General features: G+C 35.1%; 3 protein-coding genes across 3 annotated transcripts; all 3 read left to right on the top strand.

The window, feature by feature from the left end:
• The first annotated feature begins 3,456 nt into the window (after window positions 1–3,456).
• On the top strand, window positions 3,457–7,400 carry LOC129005374 (uncharacterized). The gene is made up of 4 exons (XM_054434241.1): window positions 3,457–3,529; window positions 4,383–4,627; window positions 5,643–5,894; window positions 7,059–7,400. Exons 1-4 carry the CDS (start codon window positions 3,521–3,523, stop codon window positions 7,321–7,323), a joined length of 771 nt encoding a protein of 256 aa, XP_054290216.1. The 5' UTR covers window positions 3,457–3,520; the 3' UTR covers window positions 7,324–7,400.
• A 719-nt stretch (window positions 7,401–8,119) lies between these two features.
• Window positions 8,120–11,436, top strand: LOC129005375 (uncharacterized). Its single transcript, XM_054434242.1, has 3 exons — window positions 8,120–8,216; window positions 9,609–10,064; window positions 11,189–11,436. Exons 1-3 carry the CDS (start codon window positions 8,196–8,198, stop codon window positions 11,396–11,398), a joined length of 687 nt encoding a protein of 228 aa, XP_054290217.1. The 5' UTR covers window positions 8,120–8,195; the 3' UTR covers window positions 11,399–11,436.
• A 4,044-nt stretch (window positions 11,437–15,480) lies between these two features.
• On the top strand, window positions 15,481–18,703 carry LOC129005361 (uncharacterized). Its single transcript, XM_054434226.1, has 2 exons — window positions 15,481–15,548; window positions 17,116–18,703. Exons 1-2 carry the CDS (start codon window positions 15,540–15,542, stop codon window positions 18,670–18,672), a joined length of 1,566 nt encoding a protein of 521 aa, XP_054290201.1. The 5' UTR covers window positions 15,481–15,539; the 3' UTR covers window positions 18,673–18,703.
• Window positions 18,704–24,593: the final 5,890 nt, after the last annotated feature.

Genomic DNA, 24,593 nt, shown 5'->3' with positions numbered 1-24,593 from the left:
TTTTCCCTTCCACTCCACGTGTGGATTTTGTTTATGATAACTTTAATTTCCAAAAGAGTCATTATAGTGTTTCCAGCATTAGGTCGCTGTAGATTTTTTATGGCTAGAAACTGGATGCAGATGTATTTTTTCATTGAACTTTGAATAACTAATCCTGCTTAAAGAAAGAGACTCTCAATACTTCTATTTTATATTTATATTTCGTTCATATTCGACTCCAGCACCCCTTGCCCAGACTTGAATGCTGGCACCGGTGGGGTAGACAGTCACCCCCTTCCCATGTGAATACATCGACAACATTTTTTGCGTTGTCCGAGGGGGTAACCTAGAGACACAACTTTTCCACTGAAACACTGCAACTTCTGACTGCTTGCTAAGCAAGCCCTCCATATGCTTTCTGAAGTTAGAGTATCCATAAAAATGTTTGCCAGTGCCTTGTACGACAATGGACGGGCTGGAATAACCAGGATCCAGCCACAGGTCTGTGATCCAGCCCTCCGGGACATGACCTCTACCCGAGTTCTTGGAGGACCAGCCTCCATTTTGTCTATAGTACCAGAAATCCTCTCACACGAGGGGTATATGAGGGGTTCCCTTTGCAGTGCAGAGCCCGACCTCTGCACCCTTGCACTTTCTGACTAGGGCCTGAGGGGTCTGGTGCAAGGAAAAGGTATAAAGTTACATAATCCACAAAGTTAAGGACAAAATTAAACTTACTATCCTTATAAGATATCGGATGGAAATGGTAATAAATGACATTCTGTTTACGATAATAATCTTTGTAGGATTTGCATTTGATACATCTTTTACACTGAATATAATACACAAAGTCTCATTGTTTTGAACACTTGTACTATATTATCTAGTAATACTTTAGTAGATTAACCTACATTTTAGTGATACGTTTACAAAAAATATGAAGAATGGGTTAAGTTTGAGGTAAATAATACACCAGTGTTTCTGATTCACCAGATCTCAAAACATAATTTTTACTCTCTTGGCAGTTTCAAAAACCCCTTGGTGGGGCTGAAAATGCGTAAAAAATATATAAAATATATATATTTACTAGACACTGTTAAACTGAAGCAAGTAAGTTCAATAAATAAAATTATAGCACCTTGTGGATTTTTTGTAACGTGAAAACTCAGCTGAAATAAAATATAATTGGGTAAGGATAAATTGAATTATTGTGTCTCATAAAACTAAATTTACACCTCATTATTTACCACTTCTGATACCCACATTGTGTTTTATAAGAAGGTGTTCATATTTAACCTATCAAAAATCAAATACATTGTAAACACAACAACTCACTTTTTGCAGAGGTAAAAACAACATCCGTTTGAATTTACATTTATATTTTTTTACCGTAAGTGTACCCCCTTAGTTACATGATTTGCATGTTCAAAATGTTGTATTTGTATTGTTAGTAGAATAAGTGAGTCATATCCAATTCAAAGGTAAGTAAATCTATTAGTTTATCCATATTGTTCGTAATAATAGAACGCGATCTATCTGCATAACACATCGATGTAACAGTCCAGTTTTGTATTTAAACACTTAAATTAGTTGATTAACTTAAAAACCCCTCACCGCATTTCCCAACAAACACAATTTCAAGGCTTTGAACTTTAAACTTCACTTCACCTGTCTTTGAAAACAATTTAAAACAATGTTTAATTACGCTCCTAAAAATTTACAACCTGTCACAATAATATGACAACACACAACCCACGTGGGGTTGGACTGGACTGGACCCTGTCGTGGACTGGACTGAACTAGAGCGAGTTGGTAGAGTGAGAAGGCTACGTGACGCGTTTACGGACGAGTCTACTCCGTATGCAGAACGACTCGCTCTAATCCGGTCCCTCATCTAGCAAGGATTGACAAATGCGATTGGAAATGGATGTTCGAGTTATGCAACTAGATTAATATTGGTCCTCGTTTGTCATTGGAGGACAGAGCGATAATGTTATGAAATGTAAAGAACAAAGTAATCATGTGGTTTCGTGTCTTAAGGACTACTTAAATACATAAAGAGTTAAATCAACAAAGATATACTCTGCGAGGGGGAGTACCATGGTGGAAGTAAATATTTACTTCCACCATGGGGAGTACAGTCATAGATAAAACATTCTCTCAGTACAGTAGTTTTCTCATTCTTAGCTGAAGACAATTTTATTGTTAGTTCCATCCGGTAGAGGTCGTGTTTTGTTTACAATCTGTTTCTTGTAAAATAATAGTGATTGTTCCAGTTTAGTTGGTTTCAGCTTTTCAATTATTTAAAGTTTAAATAAAATCATTATCCAAGTCTAAGGTTTCCCAATCCATCCCTTCTTTTGTAGAGTGTAACACCACCAACATGAACTAGACACAAAAACCAGCCTCAATGGTATGACAAGTCCACTTGTGTTGGCTGGTCTATGACACAGGTTAACGACCTATCTATAACATAACCCGTTGGTGCAAAGATTTATGTTTTCAATTTGTTAGTTTTCGTTAGTCAATTTGTAGAGTAGTTCATTAATTTAGACTGAGTTCTATGGCCATAAAAATAAAATTAGTAATACAAACTAAGAGTTCACATAATAACAATCATGTTTTGGTACTATGAGGCCAATGAGTGCTTAATTGCCTTTAACTTTTTGTTGTGGTTATTTTGGTGAGTCGGTGGCTCAGTTGGTAGCGTCACGGACTTCGGGCCCGAGGCAGAAGTGTCGTGGGTTCGGATCCTGGTCACTGCCACAAACTTTTATCAGTACAGTTTACCTTTGTACTGTACCGGCTCACCCCCTTGCTTTGCTGGATACGTTCCACGCACAGATCTGTAGTCTATGTGGACGGGCAAGGGCAAGGTTAAAAGAGGCCGCCAACCTCATAAAAAAAAATATATATATATAAAACTTGTTCCAATTTTTATATATTTGTTGATATATACATACATATTACATATCAGTTATACGGTCGTCTTTATCACAAAATTAACAACTAACTGCTTCCAATTTGGCAAAAACATAACATTCGACTACTAAATAGCTTTAAGACATATTTTAGTTCATAATAGCATAGATAAAACATACTCCCTTGTGTTGCTTAGTCTATGATAATAGTTAAGAACACGAATCAATATTACAGTATATTATAATTATAATTATAATAATTATCATTAGTCTCAAGATTTATCGACTATATACAGTTTATAATTATTTGTGAAGATGTAATAATCTAAATCATTACCCGAAAAATAGTTTTAAAATATCGACCACTTCTTAGTACAGTAACTTACTGGGGTGATTCCTAACCAATATACTAGTATTATGTATAAGTTAGTAGCAAGATACTTTTACCATATTTAATGCTACACATTTCAGCTAGTATGGATATGATGTTGCGACGTATGAAAACATATAAGTCACTTCGTTTTGACAACTAAATTACCATAACAGATGTTTGAAACACCAATTAACCGTCATTTTGACGATCTGTTCCATAAAACCTATACGCTGGAGCTAACTCTATCATGGCTTTGGTAAGTACTTTTATTATTGTCTTAAGATAACAGGTGGATATTAAGTTAGGTTAATGCTAAAATATGAAGAATATTATGATTATGTAGTGCAAATTCTATTTCGACCTGTTTAAGTTTGAAATTCTAAGCTAAATAATCAATTATTAAGGGAGAAAAAAAGTTATGTACGTTTTAAAGTGTTATCAATGCAATTTTGGACTTTGGCCTTTAAGTTTTTTCCCAAAAAGGTTTTTGTCTGACACCGCTTGACTATTTCCATTACCATACCCATTTATGTACGATTTCTATACAAACCTAGATATTGCCTAGAAATGATTAAAAGACTAAAGATAAATATGTATAACTAAGCTCATAATACATAAAACACATCTAATCTACAATTTACACCAGAATAAATACCTTTTTAATACACAGAGTATCTTAACTGCAATTTAACCTGTATATCAATCAACCATAAATTACCTTTGCGCAGCATTGCGATGTATATTGGAAAATTAAACAACTACATAAGTGTATTCTTTACTGCTTGTTTTATCCATGAAAAGAGTTTTCTATTTTTTCAATGTCCAACCAAAGGTTATTACAACTTTAATACCTTCCATATTGATGGTATACCAACAGAGAATTAACATAAAATACACTGCGGGATATATGTAAACTAGGGGACCCGCGCAACAGCCTTCTCATTGCTTTTTTAACTCAGTTTATATTACTTCTCTACGGTATAACCTTATTTTGGAATAAACATTGAGTATATCAGATTTTGAACAGTGATCTTAGTTGTTTTTGTGTCATAGGTTTTTGTTTTGGTTGATGTTACGTTTAAATTCACTTAAAATGTATTTTATTGCAGAACCTCTTCCATAAAGTTTTTATAGTCGCGGTAGTAATTGCTGTGGTGCAAGCTGAAGGACCTAATGATGGATCTGCCAGTAAACCAGCTGACACTACTGACAAAACAGCTGATTCTACTGACAAAACAGCTGCCTCTACTGATAAAACTGGCGCTCTTACCAAGACCGAGTCGGGGGTCAACGCTGACCATCTCATGCCGGATTTTGGGCCTCCACCAGATATGATGATTACTGCTATGGATAAGTAAGCACTTGAATCCGACTAAGATTATTCAATAACACACACAGTTTTTTGGTTGTAGTATTGGTAACAAGGCTTTAGGTTAAAAGGTGATTATTTAAGTTTTAAGTTACGCATTGTATGCATAGAACGACAAAGTACGAAGTCATTTCAGGTGTGGTTGGAGAAACACTAGTTTTGTTAGTTTTACTCATTGTTTACTGAAAACATATTTATAAGTTCCCACAACATCGGGGTGACTTTCAAGATTGAAAACGTCAGCAAACGTTTCTCAGAGTTGATATTTACATACCAAAACAATGAACTTAGAAAAAATAACTTAGAACAACAAAGAATAACAAAAGAATAACAAAGAACTTAGAAAAATATCATGGGACTGTGAGCCATTCATTGTATGGTGAATATTGAAAACGATATTCCCATTAGTGGAACAATAAAGACAGAAATCAATTTTTTTCTTGCGGGTGAATATCACGGTTACACAGTTAAACCTATTGCGAGTGTTTGGTCTTTGTAGTAATATTCACTAGTCAGTAATATTCGAACCCGGAATGTGTGCAAACCTACAGTGAAATCTCACTAACTCGACAATTGGTGGACCCAGACGTTGTGGAGTTAGGGAGTTGTTGAGTTAGGGAGTTGTTAAGTTAGGAAGTTGTTGAGTTAGGGAGTTGTTAAGTTAGGGAGTTGTTGAGTTAGCCAGAACATTGGAATTTTTAATGGGGTTTAATATAAATGAATACACAATAATTGTTACATATACATTTATTAGCCGGGTGTCTTGGAACGACAGAGTTTTTAACGTTAGATCTGAAATGTTACTACTAAATTTGACTCAACGTGTCGTGTGTTTAAAACGTTTCTGGGAGTGGATTATCTCTTCCCGTTAACAAGTGAAAATTACTAATCCTACATTAGATCTACCGAGTTTTTACTACCTATTAATGCCACTTTCAGTTCATAAAGATTGGTACCGAATTTGAAATCAAGTATAACCATAATCACATTTTGCTCACAGACTTGGACTTTCCAAGAGGGCGAGAGAGCCTCTCAAACCGATCTACATTCCGACCGACCTCACTGACGTACCCGACAAACAGCTGATCGCTTACAACCGCGCGTTGCACAACCAGAGGAGGCTGATCCAGAACCGGATGACGCGATACGTCGTCTACAACGTACTCACTATGATCCTCCTACAGCTCTTCGGCTCGTCTTCCGGAATGAAGGCATTTGGAGCTACCTTCTATTGGGTGAACAGTAGCTGGAGGTAGGTTGTTTTTTGTTTAACATTTCTACTAGCTACAGTCAAACTTTGATAATGCAGCTCACAATAACAAGTCACCCTTAAAACGTCACTGTTAATTACTCTTGCTTTTGTACCACCATACATGCTATCTTAGAGGGCTACCCCCTGAACAGTGACACTACGGAAGGCCCGCGGAAGATGTTGTCACTTGTTATGTCACAGGGTAGATAATCGGTTCGGAACATCTATGACATCACCTATCACGTCATCTGTGGCAGCCTCTTGCCATGTGAAATGCCTGTGAACGCAGATGACCTTGTAGCTTCGATAGCTGCACATAGCGTACTGCCTAGCTCAAACTGAACAAAATTACGAACCATCAACGTACCAACCGCTCTGAGCAAAACCAATATCGTGATTCTCACCAAAAGGTGGGCTGGCAATATTTTGTCCCTCTGAGAAAGGAGGTTGTCGAAGTCCAGACCATTCGTGCCAACAAGTACTTCGTACTTCTGTGTCATCATTGTCAGTGAGCTTAGCTTGCGGAACCACAACTTTCGTAAGCGGTCAAGGCTGCTACGGTTTTTTCCTTAGCCGGATAATGTCGGAGGTCCTCAGTCCAGTTGCAGAAAAATCTTCATGTCTGCAGTCCAGTCCGTACTCATGTACGGTGCGGAAATGTGGACAGCGACGTGCTCAATAAGGGTTTGTACAGGTGCGGCGGTCAGGCAGCACTCAGGATTACATGATAGGAACATTTACACAATTACAACATTCCTTGTGGCAGCCAACCTAAGTACTCACCAAACCTAATGTTATCTAAATTGGTAATAAATCTAACATGAAGGGATTATTACAGTGGAGATCTTATCAGGAAAATGGGAATTTGCTCAGTTTGCAGGATTGCTGTTGCGATGGTATTTAAAAGTTATATATATATTTTTTAACTGTGAGGTAATTTATATTCACCATTCTTGGTGTTAACTTGTGAGGTTTCATATTTCAATGCTTCGATAAAGTACGATATATATATATCTGCATAAGTGTAGCATATAAAAAGCAATTGACTAATATTGTGCCAATTTCGTGCCAAGTATTCACAAGCGGCTACTCCAAGTGGCATGTTGAAACATAGGATTTTGTATGTTTTTAAAACGTAATTAATCAAACCCAACGTTCTTACAGGCTTACTATCAACGGAGACATGGCGGTTCATCAAAGACAGCTGAACGAGTATATCGTGGAATATGCCCGAGTAAAAAATATAGACCTGACGAAACAGGAAACTAACTGGCGCTCGAACACTAAGGTCATCAAGTTGTACGTGGACGAAAAACAGAAACACGGAGTCCTGTTCCCGTTCTACATCACGAAGAAACGAAGCCCTATTCCAGATGGGGCGGACATAAAACACTGGATTCCGTTTGCGAGAAACTGGTTGTTAAAATAATTACACCGTATTGTCAGAGAAATAAAATCTATTGTTCACATCTTGTGAACGAATAAATGTTTTGTTTTGTTCTCTTAGTTCGTTTTTTAAATTGCATCTGTGTTCTCTGTCTTAACATTCAAGCATTGTGTTAAGACTGCCCAAAGAATTTAGGACCAACGTGAGTTGTGCAGTATGCAGGTTTTCTGTGGGATTTACTTTAAAGTTGTACAACAGTTGTGTTTCAAAAATTATTGTAAGAACATTCCTTGCACATATGGTTGATGGATTTGGAAAACGTTCATTGAGTTTCCAACAGTCCCAGTTTACCGTTAGGTCTTATAAATATAAGAATTGTAAAAAGTTGTTGAATATACCATCTGGTTGGTTATAGTGCTCGCCCTGGCGGATTTTCTCGGTATCCCTTTTTCGATTAGATTCCAAGCGAGACCATTTACAGACCCATGTGTCATCAACGTTGTACGTCAACAAAAAACTTGAAGACCGTTCACTGACAAAAAATGTAAAAAAAATAAAATAACAAAATAAACTCCGACATTACAATAACCACAACATATTCTTAACACTTCAATTAATCTGCTATTTTTGAAATATATCTTCTAATTATTATAATGAAAAACAAATTAAAGCACACACAATGTTTGGAACGTATTAATATCGTCTAACGTGAAACATTGCTAAAAAAAGACTTATTTGAGGATGTGTCCTATGAAATTTTGTGTTTATCTCGTGTGTTTTGTAGCTGTAAAGCCACAAGTTTGGTTATTTCACCACAGAAGGCAAGTTGGCTAATTACAATTACATCACTACAGCTGGTCCGCCTCTGCACAACTCTTTGCACACCGAGTGTAAAATGGATTCACAAATGACCGATGTATTTTAGCTTTACCATGGTGAGTAAGGTGGAATTCAAACTTGCTTTACATTTACTTATGTTGAGACTAAACTTGACTGTATAAGAAATTGCCAATTTCATTGAACTGAAAACCTGTGGAATTTGCTGTATATTGTTGTGTATGTGCAAAGGTTTTCATTTATGAAATTAAATTCATCAAAACAAGTAAAATCTAGTTAATTAATTTAGTAGTTGAAATAACCAGCAGATGAATGAAAACATATAAAACGATATGGTACGTTTATTGAAGCCACATGAGTAAATATATGTTACAATGTTACAAAAATAATAATTAAGAATACAATGATATAACATTGATACAGATTAAAAAATTGTTATTTGAAAATTTAGTAGTAGCCTTATTGTTCAAGGAATTTCTCTAATGTGTTACTGGTAAATAAACAGAACATCTTTTTGCGAGCTACTAAAAATATAGAATTTATTACATTCACAATGCTCTTCATACAGAGTGTTCCGTGATAAGGCCTACTGTATTTAACCCGCCACCTAATATGAGTGGTAAATTTACTTGAAAATGTACAGCATAGCCTATACTATACAGGGTGTTTCACGGGAACCCTGACAAACTTCGGGAAATGGTTCCTGGGGTCAAAACTGGGAAAAAAATGTTCTATAAGCATATGTCCTAAGCTCACTCGTTTTCAACTTGTACGTAAAAATAGGTTTTTTTAGGTTTTTAGTGTATCTGTTGAACATTTTGACCTAGATTGAAAAATTGACAACATATTTAGATAAAACATGCACTAATAGATGGAATAGTATTTCAAAGAGATTTAATTTCTATCTTGGGCAAACATATTGGGTATGACTGATAAACACAAGTTTAGAAATATAATATTTTCCAAAAAATCTAGATTAAAAACTATTTTTCGTTTTTGACAGCTATTCATGTAGTAACCATTCGAGCTTTTGGCTTGCAACTTTACCAAAACCAGTAGAATTTAACGGAGAACAAGGAAATATGGATTTATGTATACCTTTTATTGGGATTACTTTTGTCAAAATCTAAAATATCACAAATTAATTAAATTAAGCGAAATAAACAAAATTGTATATTTAGCTTATTTTTAAACACATCCAACTACAATTTGGTATATGGGTTCTCCTAGTTGAGAAGTATTGCATAATGGCCTAAAATTTCCTTCTCTTTCATTTTTAATTATAGTCAACAAGCACTCACTTTCCTATTTTAACCTTATGAAGAAAAAATAAAATACGATAGCTCGCATATTTCTGAACATTTACAATTAAAACTTGGTACATCACTTCTTTTAGTTGAGGAATACAGGATTATGACGTAAAAATGACGTAAACATTTTCACATTTATAATCCTGTAGTAAGATAAACGTGATTCTAAAACAAACACAGGTTTCAGGTACAGTAATTTTCTTAATTCTCTTGAGCCCATCCCTGGGGGACCCTGTCACTAGGAGCTTAAGCTTTGACAAGCATAAAGTCAGCGAGTACGTGAGCCAACAAAGTACAATAGTCCACAGAGAAATAAACAATTCCGGAGCGCTGAAGAAACTGTTCTCTGTAAGATTTGAGGATATTCCTACGTCACTGAGAGGGGAAGCAGACATCAATGTTGAGTATTACGCGTACACTTTGGTCAAGGAAAGGAGGCACATTCAGAGGCTGATGCTGATACACATGTCTCACTGCACAGTCGCGGCTCTTGGCGCGTACTTGGTTGACAAATCTTTCTTGTTCCCTTTTGTCAAGTCTATCGTCTTGGACGACGAAGGGAGGAGGCAAAGTTTAGAGGAGACGTGGACCAAACATCAGCAGAGAGTTAGCGACTTTGTCCACGCTTATCTGGAGGTGGGTTGTAAACTTGTAAATTACTTACATACTCAATGGTTGTTGAAAGTAGTTTGAGAAAATAGCATATTTTAAGCTGCAAATAAATGCAAGTTTTGAGTAGGATAGAGTAAGCTATGTGTAGCTTGGTTACATAGTAAAAAATTTGATTTACTTCGGTCCATTTACTCGAAGTTTAATGATGAAGGGTGGCTAGGTCAAGCTAAGTTTTATAAAATGCTATCAAAGTTTTTCAGGATCAAATTTTTTTTCATTAAGTTAGAGCTTTGAACTAACTTAGCTGCTACATTTACTTATGAGTTAAAACTATACAGAGTGTTTGTGAACTCTCTCGAAAAACTTTTCAGGATTGTTGCTTTGGATAATACAAAGATATTTTACATTATAAACATGGGTTGCCAGAGTCTCGTTTTCCGGCTCTCCGTATGTAGCTAACATCTAAATGTACGTGATATAACTAACGTAATTGAATACAAGTTAATAGATCCAAATTCACCTTTTAAGTTTTCACCACTGCAATAGAGTGAAATAAGATTGATAGTACAATAAGAAAAAATTTCAAACAAAGTTCTAATTATCAGATGATTAAACCCAGTCTAAAATGAAAGAATCGGTGGAATTAAACCTTTTTTAAAGTAACATAAACAAAGAATTTACAAATTCTTTCCAGTCAGGTTCAAATAGCGCGATTGTACATGCAATGGACTGATTTATACAATGTTAAATAAACACACGTTTTATAAAGTTTTATCAATCCTACAATCACTTCATTCTAAATCCCACGAAATTACATATGCCCCAGAACTAAATTAGAGAATAAGTAGTTTTTGTTCAGACAATTGTATTAAACTATATGATAGATATTAAGCACAATAACTCTTTTACCATCACACACCAAAACCTAAATAAACACGTCTGACAGCAAAAATAGCACAGAGTTTTACCAGTAAAACTTTACTATTACATCCTAATATTACTATACAAACTAAGAGGTTCTAATTGTATTTATGGCACAACATCTTTAGAATTTTATAGAGAGAATAAATAAATACAAACCCACAACTCTTACCAGAAAAACCCCCTTCCATCTTTCTTACAATTCAAAATGTGTCCATATTTTACAGTATAAGAATATCCCGTACTCATCATTGCTGCGCAACCACGTTGGTGTCAAATACGTGGAAATCGAGGTGAAACCAGACCATATAGAGCTGTTACCCGTGTACGTGGAGAAAAAAGGGGATCCTCTTCCTCCATACACCAGCGATATAACCTCGTCTGCCTCCAGAATCCTCCAGAACTGGTGGGCAGGAGACGACGATCTTCCGAACTAATAAAATATGTGATTTGTGAAATAAAAGTGTGAAAAATACGTGCATATTATTTCTATTAGTCAAGGTACTTTTCAATCTTTCTGGTTGACCTAGATGATAATAATGTAACGTTGTTGGACTTCAAAGTTAAGTTTTATAGGTTGACAGTTTGATTTTGAGAAAATGCAGTACCTTTTTGTTTAAATCGTAGACATATTGATGATATTTTAGCTAAAGAATGTCTTGGTAAATTATAAAATGCATATTCGTCCACACTCACCATTTACTCGTAATTGGTTTTTGATATACAGGGTGTTTGTAAACTCTCTCGAAAAAATTCACAGGATTATTCCTTGGGTTAATACATAACTATTTTACATTATAAACATGGGTCGCCGGAGCCTCGTTTTCCGTCTGTCTGTCTGTATGTGTTTTTATAAATAACCTTATTACTCGAGTTTGAATCGAGGTACAAACTTTAAATTTGACATACTTGTGTATTTTAACATGGTACACAAACATGCAAAATTTAATTTCATTGACTATAGCCATTTCAAAATGGCGGCCATCTAAAATCATTGACCTAAAATTACATGAAAACCACTAGAGTTTACAAAAAAACACAAGAATAACAAAATGTAGGAAATTTTATTCCAAATCAAATGACACATAGATCTTAAAGATCGGACAACAAACAGCTGAGTTATTAATTTTTTTAATAATTAATAATTTCTTTACTGGCTTCTAATTGTTATTATTTGGAATAAAATTTCCTACATTTTGTTATTCTTGTGTTTGTTTTGTAACTCTAGTGGTTTTCATGTAATTTTAGGTCAATGATTTTAGATTGCCGCCATTTTGAAACGGCTATAGTCAATGAAATGAAATTTTGCATGTTTGTGTACCACGTTAAAATACACAAGTATGTCAAATTTAAAGTTTGTACCTCGATTCAAACTCGAGTAATAAGGTTATTTATAAAAAACACATACAGACAGACAGACGGAAAACGAGGCTCCGGCGACCCTTGTTTATAATGTAACATATTTATGTATTAACCCAAGGAATAATCCTGTGATTTTTTTCGAGAGAGTTCACAAACACCCTGTATATTATTGCAAGTTATGCCTTTAATTGGCATCATCATTGTTACCAGTTGAGGGGAGACGCTACATAGGTGCGTATTTTAACCCAAATATGGGTAAAGGATGAGTGTAGAATGAGGTGAAATTCTTTGAGTAGCTTCGTTACTGACTAGACCAGCTGATTAGCCAGGACCATTCAATTGTTGCTTTGATTTAGTCAAGTCTAATGATTATATACAGCTACTAACTTTCCTAAACATCGAACTGGTGTGTTTTGACATAGACGAAAAGAATTAAATATAGGATGTCAGGCGTGCTGTGGTTACCATGGCTACCATAGGTTCTGGCGCACAACGCTGGGAGTGCCATGTAGTTACGTAGCGCGTACACCGTAACTACATGGCGCTCCCAGCGGTTTGCGCCAGAACCTATGGTAACCTTACCACAGCTGACGTTTAATTATTTTTGTCTTTGGTTTTGATTACCAAGCAAGCACTATAACCACTCAACTACCTAGAAAATTGGACAGGAAAATGGTATCAGTATTTCGTGATTCCAAGGGTAAAAGACATAAACACCAATATTTTATACTGTTGTTACGGCCTTGTGTTATTCTATAGGCCTTCTGTGAATATAATTACAGTAAATGATAACTATGTGGAATATCAGAAGTTATTTAAACATATTAGCACACACTCGTATATACGATCGTGATGTTATTTTGTCACAGTGTGATTTCACTCCTTTGTCCTCAATCCAAACGATTTTTGTATGGTAAGAACAGAAAGCCTGGTATCATTACCACCTGTCGATGTTTTGAAAGCACAATAAATTGATAGACTGGGAACGACAGCCATCAGAACTAAGCCTACTAAAAATATTGATAATGAACAGCAAGTGGGTTATGGATAGTTTTCAAACAATAACAAAACTATTTATCATCATCATTATTGATTTTTCCCTCAAAGAGTTCATCAAAAAAATACATTTTCCAAATACAATTGCACGAAAAAATTATGGAATGTCACAAGAATTTCTTAGGATAAGTAAAATATATCTAACATACATGGCAAAGATTTCCCACCGGTATCAATTATATTAAACGGTATCTATTATGTAGTGCAATATGTAAAAAATTAATAATTTATCGTTTGTATTTTCGTGGTCGGAAATAATCAAAAACTAAGAAATAAGGAGTACAACGCCTAAGATACTAAGATCTTCGTTCTTGATAGGAAAAGGCTAAATTCTTAAAGGTATACTAAACTCCGGGTCATAAGTGAATGGCATTAACGAATGACATTGGTTGTGCTGCTCGTAACACTCGATGTGATAAATACATTTAATCCCTCAAGTTGGTGCGATATGTTTGAACGCTCTGGAGAACACCTTCCTCATACGCATCATAGAGATTACCTCCCGGTTCCACCACCTCTATGATTACGGAAGTCTCGTCGACGATGAGTGCCACTTCTGGTGCCACCCAAGGTTCCATACTCGGTCCGGACCTCTGGAACACATACGACAGCCATCTGAGGTCTAAGGTGCCTCAGGAAACAGTTTTCGTTCGGTACAAATATGACTTTGCGGTTTTGATTGCCGTCCTTAGCTTTGAATTGATCCAGCTGAAACTGAACAGTCGTGCACACCATCAACGCATGAATCACAGTCTCTAGCTCACTTTGAGCAAAACCAAGATCGTGATTCTGACCACAAAGTGGATATATCATCGTGCCATTGAAGGGGGTGCTGAAGTTCATAACGTCCGTGCTACCATCCTCGTTGTACCTGTTGTCAGTGGATACAGTCATCCCGATGATAAGTGTAATATAAGGACAATTGGACCTGTGTGTCACAGATCCAGGTTATTTACCACTCCGCGCTATTTACTACTAATAACTTCTCCGTGCAAATTAGCTCGCCTTTGAATGCGATGACGTCTACGTCATAAAGAACTGAATGTCAGAAACAATTGGAACCTTAGGGCCAGGTTCAGATGTTGACCAGACTTTTTAGCGAATTTCCCATATAGGGAATAAGCTATTACCGTAGGTCTCATGGCAAGACCTAGACCCGGGGCCAATTTACTTTTTCGTTTTGAGGTCCCCAGAGGCAAAAAAACACCATCCGCGATAACTCGAGCAAAAATGGTCCGATTTTGATGAAATTTGGTACTAACGTGTAAACCTACAATTATTTGAACGAGTTTGCGAACCAGCATAATCGAACCATGGGGAACAGGGGTTTATGGTGGATTTTATGGGTGTAATATAATGGAAATTGTTGTAGTTTACTTGTTTAAGGATATATGTTGATCAAATTTATTTACACGTATTATTATTTATTATTATTATGCATTATTTATGTACCGTATATGAAATTTTTTCCATCCTATCTATATCTATACTATATTGACGTATGGCCAAAAAACACTTCTAGCTTCCCCGTATCAGCAAACCTAAGCACTCGTTAATTCTAATGTTATTTAAATTGAGAATAAATATGTCTCATTTATGGAAATATTTTAGTAAAAATGTTATCAGACAAGTTGACATTTGCTTAGTCTGTAGGTTTGCTGCGGCGGGGGTATTAAGTAATGAGATGAACCCTCTCAGGTTCAACAGAGTAGTGGGGGTTAAAATGTAGTGAGTAGTTTGATTAATCCAAGATTCTCACACTACAGGCTGGCAACGTGTGTGATTAACGCATTTTTACCGCCTCTCCTTAAACAAAATGTAAACGAATTATGAACATAATTGTTTTAATTAATTAAAGTACCCTGTTTGATACCTTAGACATAGTTATACAAATGTACATTTAAAGGTAAATGAAGTTACCAAACAAAAAATAAAGAACAAGCATCGAATTTTTAAAATATATAGCAAAATCTATTGCATTATTTTAAGGCTAATGAAAGCTAGAGTGGTATTGTACGCTGGCATTCGAATTGATAACACAATAAGCAGGTATTGTGGAATGGCTGTGGATTATAATTACTTTTGTCGTAATTATTGTTCTGTTCTCATAACTGTTGAAGCGTTTCGCAATCGAACCGCAGGCCAGTAGAATTCAGCAAAATGCGCTTGGTAAGTACTTGTTAAATATGAAATTTCTAAATTCACAAAATTTGTGCAGTATTTCAGAATAATATATTAAAATATAAAATAAATTAAGTAAGTTAGAGTTAATTTTAAGATTTGTATTGCAATTTAGGAATAGCGGAATGTTCAGCCTTACGACTGGTACTTTTGGTTGATTTATGTAGTGTGAAGTTTAGTTTCTGTTTAATACTTGATTATTAATATTACAACTAATACAAATAATACTATTTATTTATAGGCTATTGTATTTTAGCCCTTAAAGCTCCAATAACCAAATCATATAAAAAAGGTTAAAGTACCTTATGTCGCCTTGTGGTCTATGTTTTGGACCACATTTGATATCAGGTAACTTAAGCCTTTTTATGTGTTAAATATTTGGTCTGGAAACACCACTAAAACAAAAATGGTAACCAAATCAGTTGTGGCTGTGTGAAATTTAAGGTATTACAGCAATAACACATCAAGGAACCACATAACACATAAAGAACCGTATATGAAAATTATTTACAAAACACGTCAATGCCAATGACGTATGGAGGATAGGGCCGTTCTATTTTAGCATTTAAAGTGCCAATAGCTAACAAAATCAGTGAAATCTCCTTCTAAAATTTGTTGCAACATATGAGCCAAGCACTACACTTAGGATTTATATCAGGGACCACGGAATTAAAATTTGTATTCTATAGTCGCTGCTTTTGACCAGTGTGTGAGGTCGCTTATTATGAAGTAAGGAATCGAGGCATAATTTTGTCTACTCAGCCAGGAGACTGTGTGGTAAATCAGGAGTTGGAATAAAGCTTTGGTCATTTTTGCCATGCAATTCATGAGCGTTTTATAGGGAATTTATAGGGCAATACGCTAAGAGTAAAACCATTGTATGATATGGTTCAAAATAAATTGTTTTAACTAAACTACACAAATAAATTCTACTACAGCTTTATTATTGAAGATAGCAGCACCATTTAAATTTGATTGGCGAGGAGTTTGATTCTGTTTTGACATTTTTGTTTTATAATGGATTTTTATTTTTTTTATTTTCTTGGTTATTCTATGGTCACAAAATTCTACACAACAACAGTAAAACAGTGAAACATAAATACCGAAAAAGAAACACTACTGTTGATTTGTAGTGTAAGTAGTTTATATTTTCTTCGTCAAACTTTCATATTTGACATTTTCATAGTTTTCATTCTCAGTAATCTAACAATCAATACAAATCACTATCTTAAAAACAATACAGTACATGTGACGTCAATACCAGTACCTATTGTCATCAATCAGTTTTAAGTCCTAGTCTGAACCAGTTATCATTCTTTTGATCTTGGTTTCTAATGATGTTGATGTTCTTTGACTTGTTTGATTATTGAATCTACCAGCGTCCATAATTAGTATGCTCTTAAGCTGTAATACCAATCATTGTGGCTTATTAGACTTTTAAGCTGTACGTGATACCAATCAATCCATTACAAATAATAGTTTTAAAGTTAAAATTCCGATGATATTTTATAAAGTTAATAAAAGAAACGTATCTTATATTGTGATTTGTTTACAGATACTTATACTAGGATGCCTTGTGCTAGTGATGGTCATAGCACCATCTGAAGGCTACAAATGGCCATGGGCGACAGGAACGGCCGAGGCAAAGTCAGAATCAGAGGAAGAGGTTCAAACAGGTCTCGTGACAGTGAAGAAACCTCAAGGTAAACCAAAGTCCGATCAAAGTAAGGATAAGTCAGAAGGCAAACCTGCGGATCCGAATCCCGCAAAACCTCAAGATAAAGTGAAGCCAGATTCAAATGATAAGGAAAAGTCAGAATATAAACACGCAGTTCCGGAAGAAACCAAGCCCGCAGATCCGAATCCCGCAAAACCCCAAGATAAAGTGAAGCCAGATTCAATTGATAAGGAAAATAAGAAGTCAGAATATAAACACGCAGTTCCGAAAGAAACCAAGCCCGCAGATCCGAAGTCAGAAACTAAGCCCGCAGATCCCAAGCCGGCAACGCCTCCGACGAAAGATGTTGACTCTAAAATCTCGAAAGACACCGAAAAAATAGCAACTGCATCGGCGTTAGCTCTGGCAGCAATGGCGGCTGCAGAGAAGAACTCGTATGGAGGACTCTACCAAGGCAAGAAACCTGAATCTGTGGCGAAAGTTCAAACAAGTCTTGTGAAACAGCAACCATCTCAAGACAAGCCGAAAACTGATTCCAAAGATAAAAAGCCAGAACCTAAGCCTACAGATACAAATATGATAACTCCGGTGCTAAAGGTCGACCCTAAAGTCCCTACAGACCCTAAAACAGTGGCAGTCGCGTCAGCGGCAACCCTAGCAGCGGCGGCTACACAGAAGAAACCATCCAGAGGATTCTTCTGGAGCAAGAAACCCAAGGATTCATCAGAGTCCGATGAGGAGATTCCAACAGGCCTTGTCAAACAAAAACCAAAGACTGCTTCAAATGGTAAACCCACAGAACAGACGACAACCCCTCCAGCTATAAAAGTAGACCCTAAAATCTTGAAAGACCCGAAAGCCTTGGCCGCTGTAGCAGCAGGAACCACAGCAGTGGCCGCCGCACAGAAGAAGATAGACGAAAACAACAAGAAAATGAGTCAAATGAAAAAGAAAATCAAGCTTGAAGACGAACTGAATATCAAAGACCGAGATGCATCTCTTTCCGACCTCAATTTGGACGTTATAAGGAAAGCTAGGCCTAAAATCAGGTGGACTCTGGCCGCATATGCTTTTGTCAACTTGATATTGTTCGTGGCTCAGTACGCGGGAAGTATAATAACGCCCCCGATTGGCCGAGTCATTTACGGGCTGGATTTCGCGATGAAAAAGCTCGCAAGAGCGCCTGTGAACAACTTCTACGCCAAGTACGTAACAGAAAATGCTGACTACGGCCTTAGATACCTGGAGAAGCACGAAGACGTCAGGGGCAGTCTTAAAGTCGGGAAGGTTCTTCGCATAACGTCTCACGATGGTCACATGACCCCGGTCAAAATACTGCGAATGAGCAAAGAAGATCAGATTGACCCGAAACTATTGAACTTTGTTGACAAATCGGTGTGGGAGCAACTTCAAGAAGTGTATGGTAAAATATAAAAACCTCATGAAGTAAACGAGTGATTGAAAACACTTGAGTTCTTGATTCCCTCATTTTAATAGATCCGGTCAAAGAACCGGATTTATACTTGAAAAGTCAAGTATTCTTGATCCGAATAAATAAAAATTTCGTCTAATATACGACAAATTGCGTACAAATTTAAATGTCGAATCACTGTCTGGCAATTTATTACACAAAAACTTTTTGCTTGAGTGTACTGATTTTATAAATGGGAACTAAGGATTACATGTATGTCATGAGTGACGCAATGATAAAGTTTGGTGAGGCGTATAATATAAACTGCTAGCTGATGTCTATAGATGAAAAGACATTAAAAAGGTAACATTACTGAAGTCCTTGGACATTTCTCTCGAATATTTTAAAGTTCGGTTCATAGGTGTAGAACAACTTAGCAAACACAACATAATTTCAAACAAACAAATGAACAATCGGAATGACATGCACCCAATATGTTAAAGCTATCAAGATATATACAGTTTTTCAATATTTATCCCATAAATACCCGGGGTTGAATTTAAACTAATTTGGCCTAGATGCTATATTTGGTATATATTTATCAAACTTGAGGACAAAGAAAAAAGACATGATAACCATCCAGGATATGAGTTTTGTACCCTATAATGTGTTAACTTTGATGGTTAACATTTCATTATATCTGTTCCTTTTGGACATCCTCTGAATTAAACACGATTAATTCTATTAATTGTTTAAAAGCCAATTACGGTTATGCTATATTTTCGTGAAACTGTAACTAAATATTATGAGCAAATTATTTGAAAGAAAAAAATTACAATAATCAAGAATTTTTATTTTAAACTTGTCATGAAACAACAGTTGGTTACAAGGAAGGGTGTAAATTTTCGTGCAAACAAGGACAAATTTTGATAGTATATTTAATAACTTTGGATAAAAATGTCTCTTTTCAACGCAAGCTAAAAAAGTAAGCGAATTTTTGAAAGATAGGCTACTGTTAACCCAAGTGATGAAACTAATTTTAGTCATCCAATGCATTCACAAAAGGGAATGTAGTACCATAGATAAAAGGAACTTCTTATAATCTATGGTAGTATTTACTAAGCGCATTGGTTGCTTTCATTTTGTTTTGCTGTTATTAACAAATGTTATTTGTTTATGCAGGACGTGTTACTCCGCCAAATAACAAATGCAAATTTAAGCTATACAAATTTTACATTACATTTACAATACTTTATATGAAACGGTATATTGATAAAGGGTTATTTTTTTGTAAAATAACTTTTAAACGGTTATTAAGTTAAATGTGATCAAATACTCAATAGAACGTGCATTTTGTATTTGAACTACTGTCTAATTAATGACAAAATCAGCAGACGAATAGTTAAAGCCCTCTTGATTCTAGCTGATTCGTTTTTACCTAAAAAATATATGTTAATCTTTTACACTAGTTCTATTTATAGAGAACTAACAGAGTACCCGTCCTTCATACGGGGTTAGCGTATAAGAATAAAATGCTTATTGCAGTTAAACTCGTGCTTTGTGTTTGCAATGGGAGAGGACATGGTTTGAGAAAATTTTGTTATTTTAATTTATGGTATGCTATAGTATAACACATCTACCATAGCCATAATGATCTACCACTACACCTAAACAATATAAAAAGTAAATTATCAAATATTCGCACAATATCACAAATTATTTAATAATTAAAAAACAAGCATAACTGTAAACAATCCTACTTTCACCATTCCCATCAAAATCAAATTAGCTGTTGTCATAAAATAATAGTGCTTCGCTCTATTGATAAACCCTATAATCTTTTAATGCCATTGAATATCATAGAACCGACTTGTGTAGTTGAAACAGCTGGCAAAAGTCTATAAATTAATTCATCAATTAATTTTAATTGATTCGAATTAATTTTAATTCGTCATTATTAAAAGTCTACCTATATAAATCTCTAGAGCCACCGGGGCGGAGCCCAAAAGGGTCTTTGAGATAAGAGAATGTCTATATGTAAATCGGAAACTTAGGCTATCATCATTCCAAATTTCAGCCCAATCCGACCGGTAGTTAAAGCGTGATTGAGCTTCAAACAAACAAACAAACATACAAACTAACTACAAACACACAAACTTTCACATTTATAATGTTAGAATGAATACTTTAGCCGCGTACGAGCGGAAATTTAAAACAGTTTTTTTCTTGAGTATGATAAAATATATAAACAGACGATTTAATTAACGGAAACACACGAGTAGGATGTCCTAAAACTCCTCTCATCCTCTCATCCTAAAACTTATTCAAACAATCCAATCAAAGGTAACATAGTCACATGAAGTCAACAAATTGTACCATACCAATCGATACAAAACGTTCAGTATTAATAAAACCCTTATAATTTACATCAACACTAGTTTTAAGCTTCCTTAATTAGAGTCCCAGTTATGAACTTTTAACTATTAAAACGGTAAATATCAGTTCCGCGACTGCATCAAAGCTTTTGATGTTTAAAATGCGCAATTCTTTGCGTAATGTTTTACGTTCATATAATAATAATAATAATTATAGTTTACCTAATAATTTGACTGGACAACGAATCAAATATACAATTTGAAAACGTGTATCACGTATTTTGTTACCTAAAAGTACTGAATAGTCTGATTAATTTTGTATAGATTTTGAATCTCGTTTGAAATATGTTAGATACAAAGAACAAATCTCCTAAGGGTGCAGTGCTGAAATGATTATGAGAATGTTATAGTAACTGAACCGATAAATTATTGAAAGTGTTGGACCATAGGAGGCTAGGTAAGATGGCTTTTCCTGCAACAGTTCGTCACGTTGTTGGACAAAAGTTTTGTTGTTGCGTAGCAACCAAATACTAAATTCCAGTTTATGTCATGGCTGCTTCAAGGACCATTCTGTGCTTTCGGGCGGTTTCCTTCTCAGCAAGGCTCGGTCAAGGAAAATGCAAACACCCCAAATGCGGTTGTAGGGAAATTGAAAAGAAAAGCAATGAAGACTCAAAGAAAAGAGCTACTTTGTCGGATAAAAGACTGAAGGAAGAAGACTTTAAGTTGGATGGCAATGATAGTCTATACGACACATCAGGGTTCGAATTTCCTCTTCACAAACCACCTAAGTCAAAATATACTTAGGTACTATTTGTTTAATAAAAAAGGGGAATAAACAAGTATTCATTATGATTACTGCAAATAGCCTTGTAACTAATAGCATTGAGTATTGGATACTGTTAATTTACACTACACACCTACCTTTTCTTCAAGTGATGAAACTAAAGTTAAAATTAGAAAAAAAAAAACTAGACTCTATTCCACATTTTTATTTTCAAAACTCATATTACACTATGACAACAATCAACAACCGTGTGATGGATAAATAAGTCAACAGTAAATATTCATAATATTAACGGACTAGGGTAGGATATACAAATATGTATAACAGAAACTCCAAGCTAATAGTAAAATACGAAATAGTATATTTCATAACGAGAGTAGAAAGTAAGTCGCTACATATTTGAGGCCATGTTAAATGGTGGGTCTTTTTTTAGAACCACTTCACTCTTGTTTCGAACGTTACTTTTCGCTAAACTACAAAGACTAATTATTTTCTCAATTAAAAATAGATATTGGATATTTATTTATTACATTTACAAAACTTATAGCACTTTTTAGTTTACGCCTTCAATTTAAAGTTAATACTAACTTTGGTGGTAGAGTTGAAAATTGAAACAGTTGACAAAACAATATCAAATCTTTGTTTACGCCAACAAAATAAAAAAAAATTAGTAAACATTACTTTTGTATAGTAAACATTCTTTTTCCATAGTAAACAATTTAATGATGAATTTTCGCAGGTGATAAAATTGTTGCAAAACAGATCATTTTCATTAGTGTAGCAAACATTGTTTTAGCAACTAATCTTCAATAACCAAAACTCTACAATCAAAGTTAATAATAGCTTTAAATTGAAGACAACCTAAAAAAGGCTGTGAGTTTTGTATTGTAATGCTGATAACTGTAAAAAAGAAATATCCAATGTCTGTTTTAATTAGGAAAATTATTAGTTTTTTTAGTGTAGTGAAATAGTATATTTCGTACCTAGGGCCGAAAATAAGGTTTTGCTGGCTCGAGACAGTTTTTAAGTTCGAGACGAAGTCGAGAACTTAAATCGATCGAGAGCTGCAAAACCATTTCGGTCCGTGGTACGAACGCTATTTTTCACCACACTATACCCTATTACCACTATTCACCACTATAATAATGCACACTGATAGTCAACACAATACAACTTAAGGTTATGTGAAGAAATCATTGAGGAATCAGCAAAAATAAAATAAATAGTTGCTACGCAACGGTGACCAAAACACAATTCTATTGCAATTCTATGGATTTTGATTGTGTATTTAAAATGCATGTTTTAAGTAAGTAAGCGGACAGCTGATTTTGCGGCCCCGGCCTGTAAAATCCTGCTCGGTCCCCAAATTACGATGACAGCTGGCATGGCCAGCAAAACGTAACTTTCAACCACCAATTAACGTATGTAATACTGTGGTAATACAGCCAAAAACATCATAGTGTGGTAAAAAGTAACGTTCAAAACACGAGTGAAAGTGGGTCATTACACATTCTCGACCATTTATAGTGCTCGATAAATCTCGCACTTCAAACATAGTCTCAAATATTTAATGCGCCACTTTCTGTTCTTGTTATGAGAAATACTATTACGTGTATGAAATCTGGTTACCTTTGTACGTGCTGATTTCGAAAAAATTACATTAGTTTTTGCAATAAACAAGGACAATAACAGTATTTCCGAGTTATCTTTTTTCTGGTTAACACAAAAATCAAAACAGCTGTGAAAATAAAACCATATTCTTTCGATACACCAGCTCTATTAATTGAAACTAATGCCTAAATAATTTTGGAAAATTCCACGTAAGTCAAATAAGGTGCAAAAGGAACTACACATTTTGATCGAACAAAAGCTGTGGTACAGTAATAAAGCTAATAGAACATTCCATTGATTAAAAGTTAGTGATTGGGTTTCTAATTACAAAAGCTTATGATTAGAACGGATGTCAATTATGAGGTTTCCATGGATACAGATCGTTTTATCAGCATTGAATGTATACGAGTATATTAGTTGACTTTACATGGCTATAAACTTTCTTTTCAATCGTAAATTTATTATAAACTGTTTAGGTTACCTTGCTTCGTCGAGTGATTCCTTTTAGTAGTATACTACTATAGTTTCGGACTTCTGGAGGGCTTCGACAAAAACACCAGGTTATTTATCCGATTTGGCTAGATCCGTTGTTGACATTGTAGTACACACATGACACAGACACGACAAACATACGAAATACTAATATTATACTGTAAAACTGGCCAGAGGTATCACGGGAAACAGGTGCAGTGACGCCGGAACATGAGTAATGGGACTTGTTTTAAAAGTTAAAAATTAAAGACCTTTTGTGTGTTTTTAATGGATATGCTGGATAAATAAGATTTATTTTGAGTGACTCCCATGTAGTATAAAAAGTGGAATAAACCACACACACTAACCAGCTACACTTTCTACTGTATCAGCACTTACAGTATAACTGACATAGACACTTAGCACTTAAATTATATCTCACACAAGTATTGGACACTTAGCACTTAAAGTATGCAATACTTGACCTTAGTGCCGAGTGCACTTAAGAACGTTTTATGGCTATGGAAATTTACGAGGGGAGTAAAAATGACGGCAACTTAACTAAACGTCAACCACTGTATTTACGATTGTTGCTAGGGTGAAATTATCATCTAAATATATTGCAACAAACGTGAACACGCCAATGCTAGCAAATTTCGATTCAATTAATAATGTTGTAATATTTTCTATATTTAAAATC

Source organism: Macrosteles quadrilineatus, unplaced genomic scaffold (genome assembly GCF_028750875.1).
Source record: "Macrosteles quadrilineatus isolate MER2022 unplaced genomic scaffold, UCM_ALF_1.0 Scaffold_20__1_contigs__length_2534061, whole genome shotgun sequence".
Lineage (NCBI taxonomy): Eukaryota > Metazoa > Arthropoda > Insecta > Hemiptera > Cicadellidae > Macrosteles > Macrosteles quadrilineatus.
The sequence above is the reverse complement of the archived record's forward strand: the minus strand, read 5'-3'. Positions and strand labels throughout refer to the sequence as shown.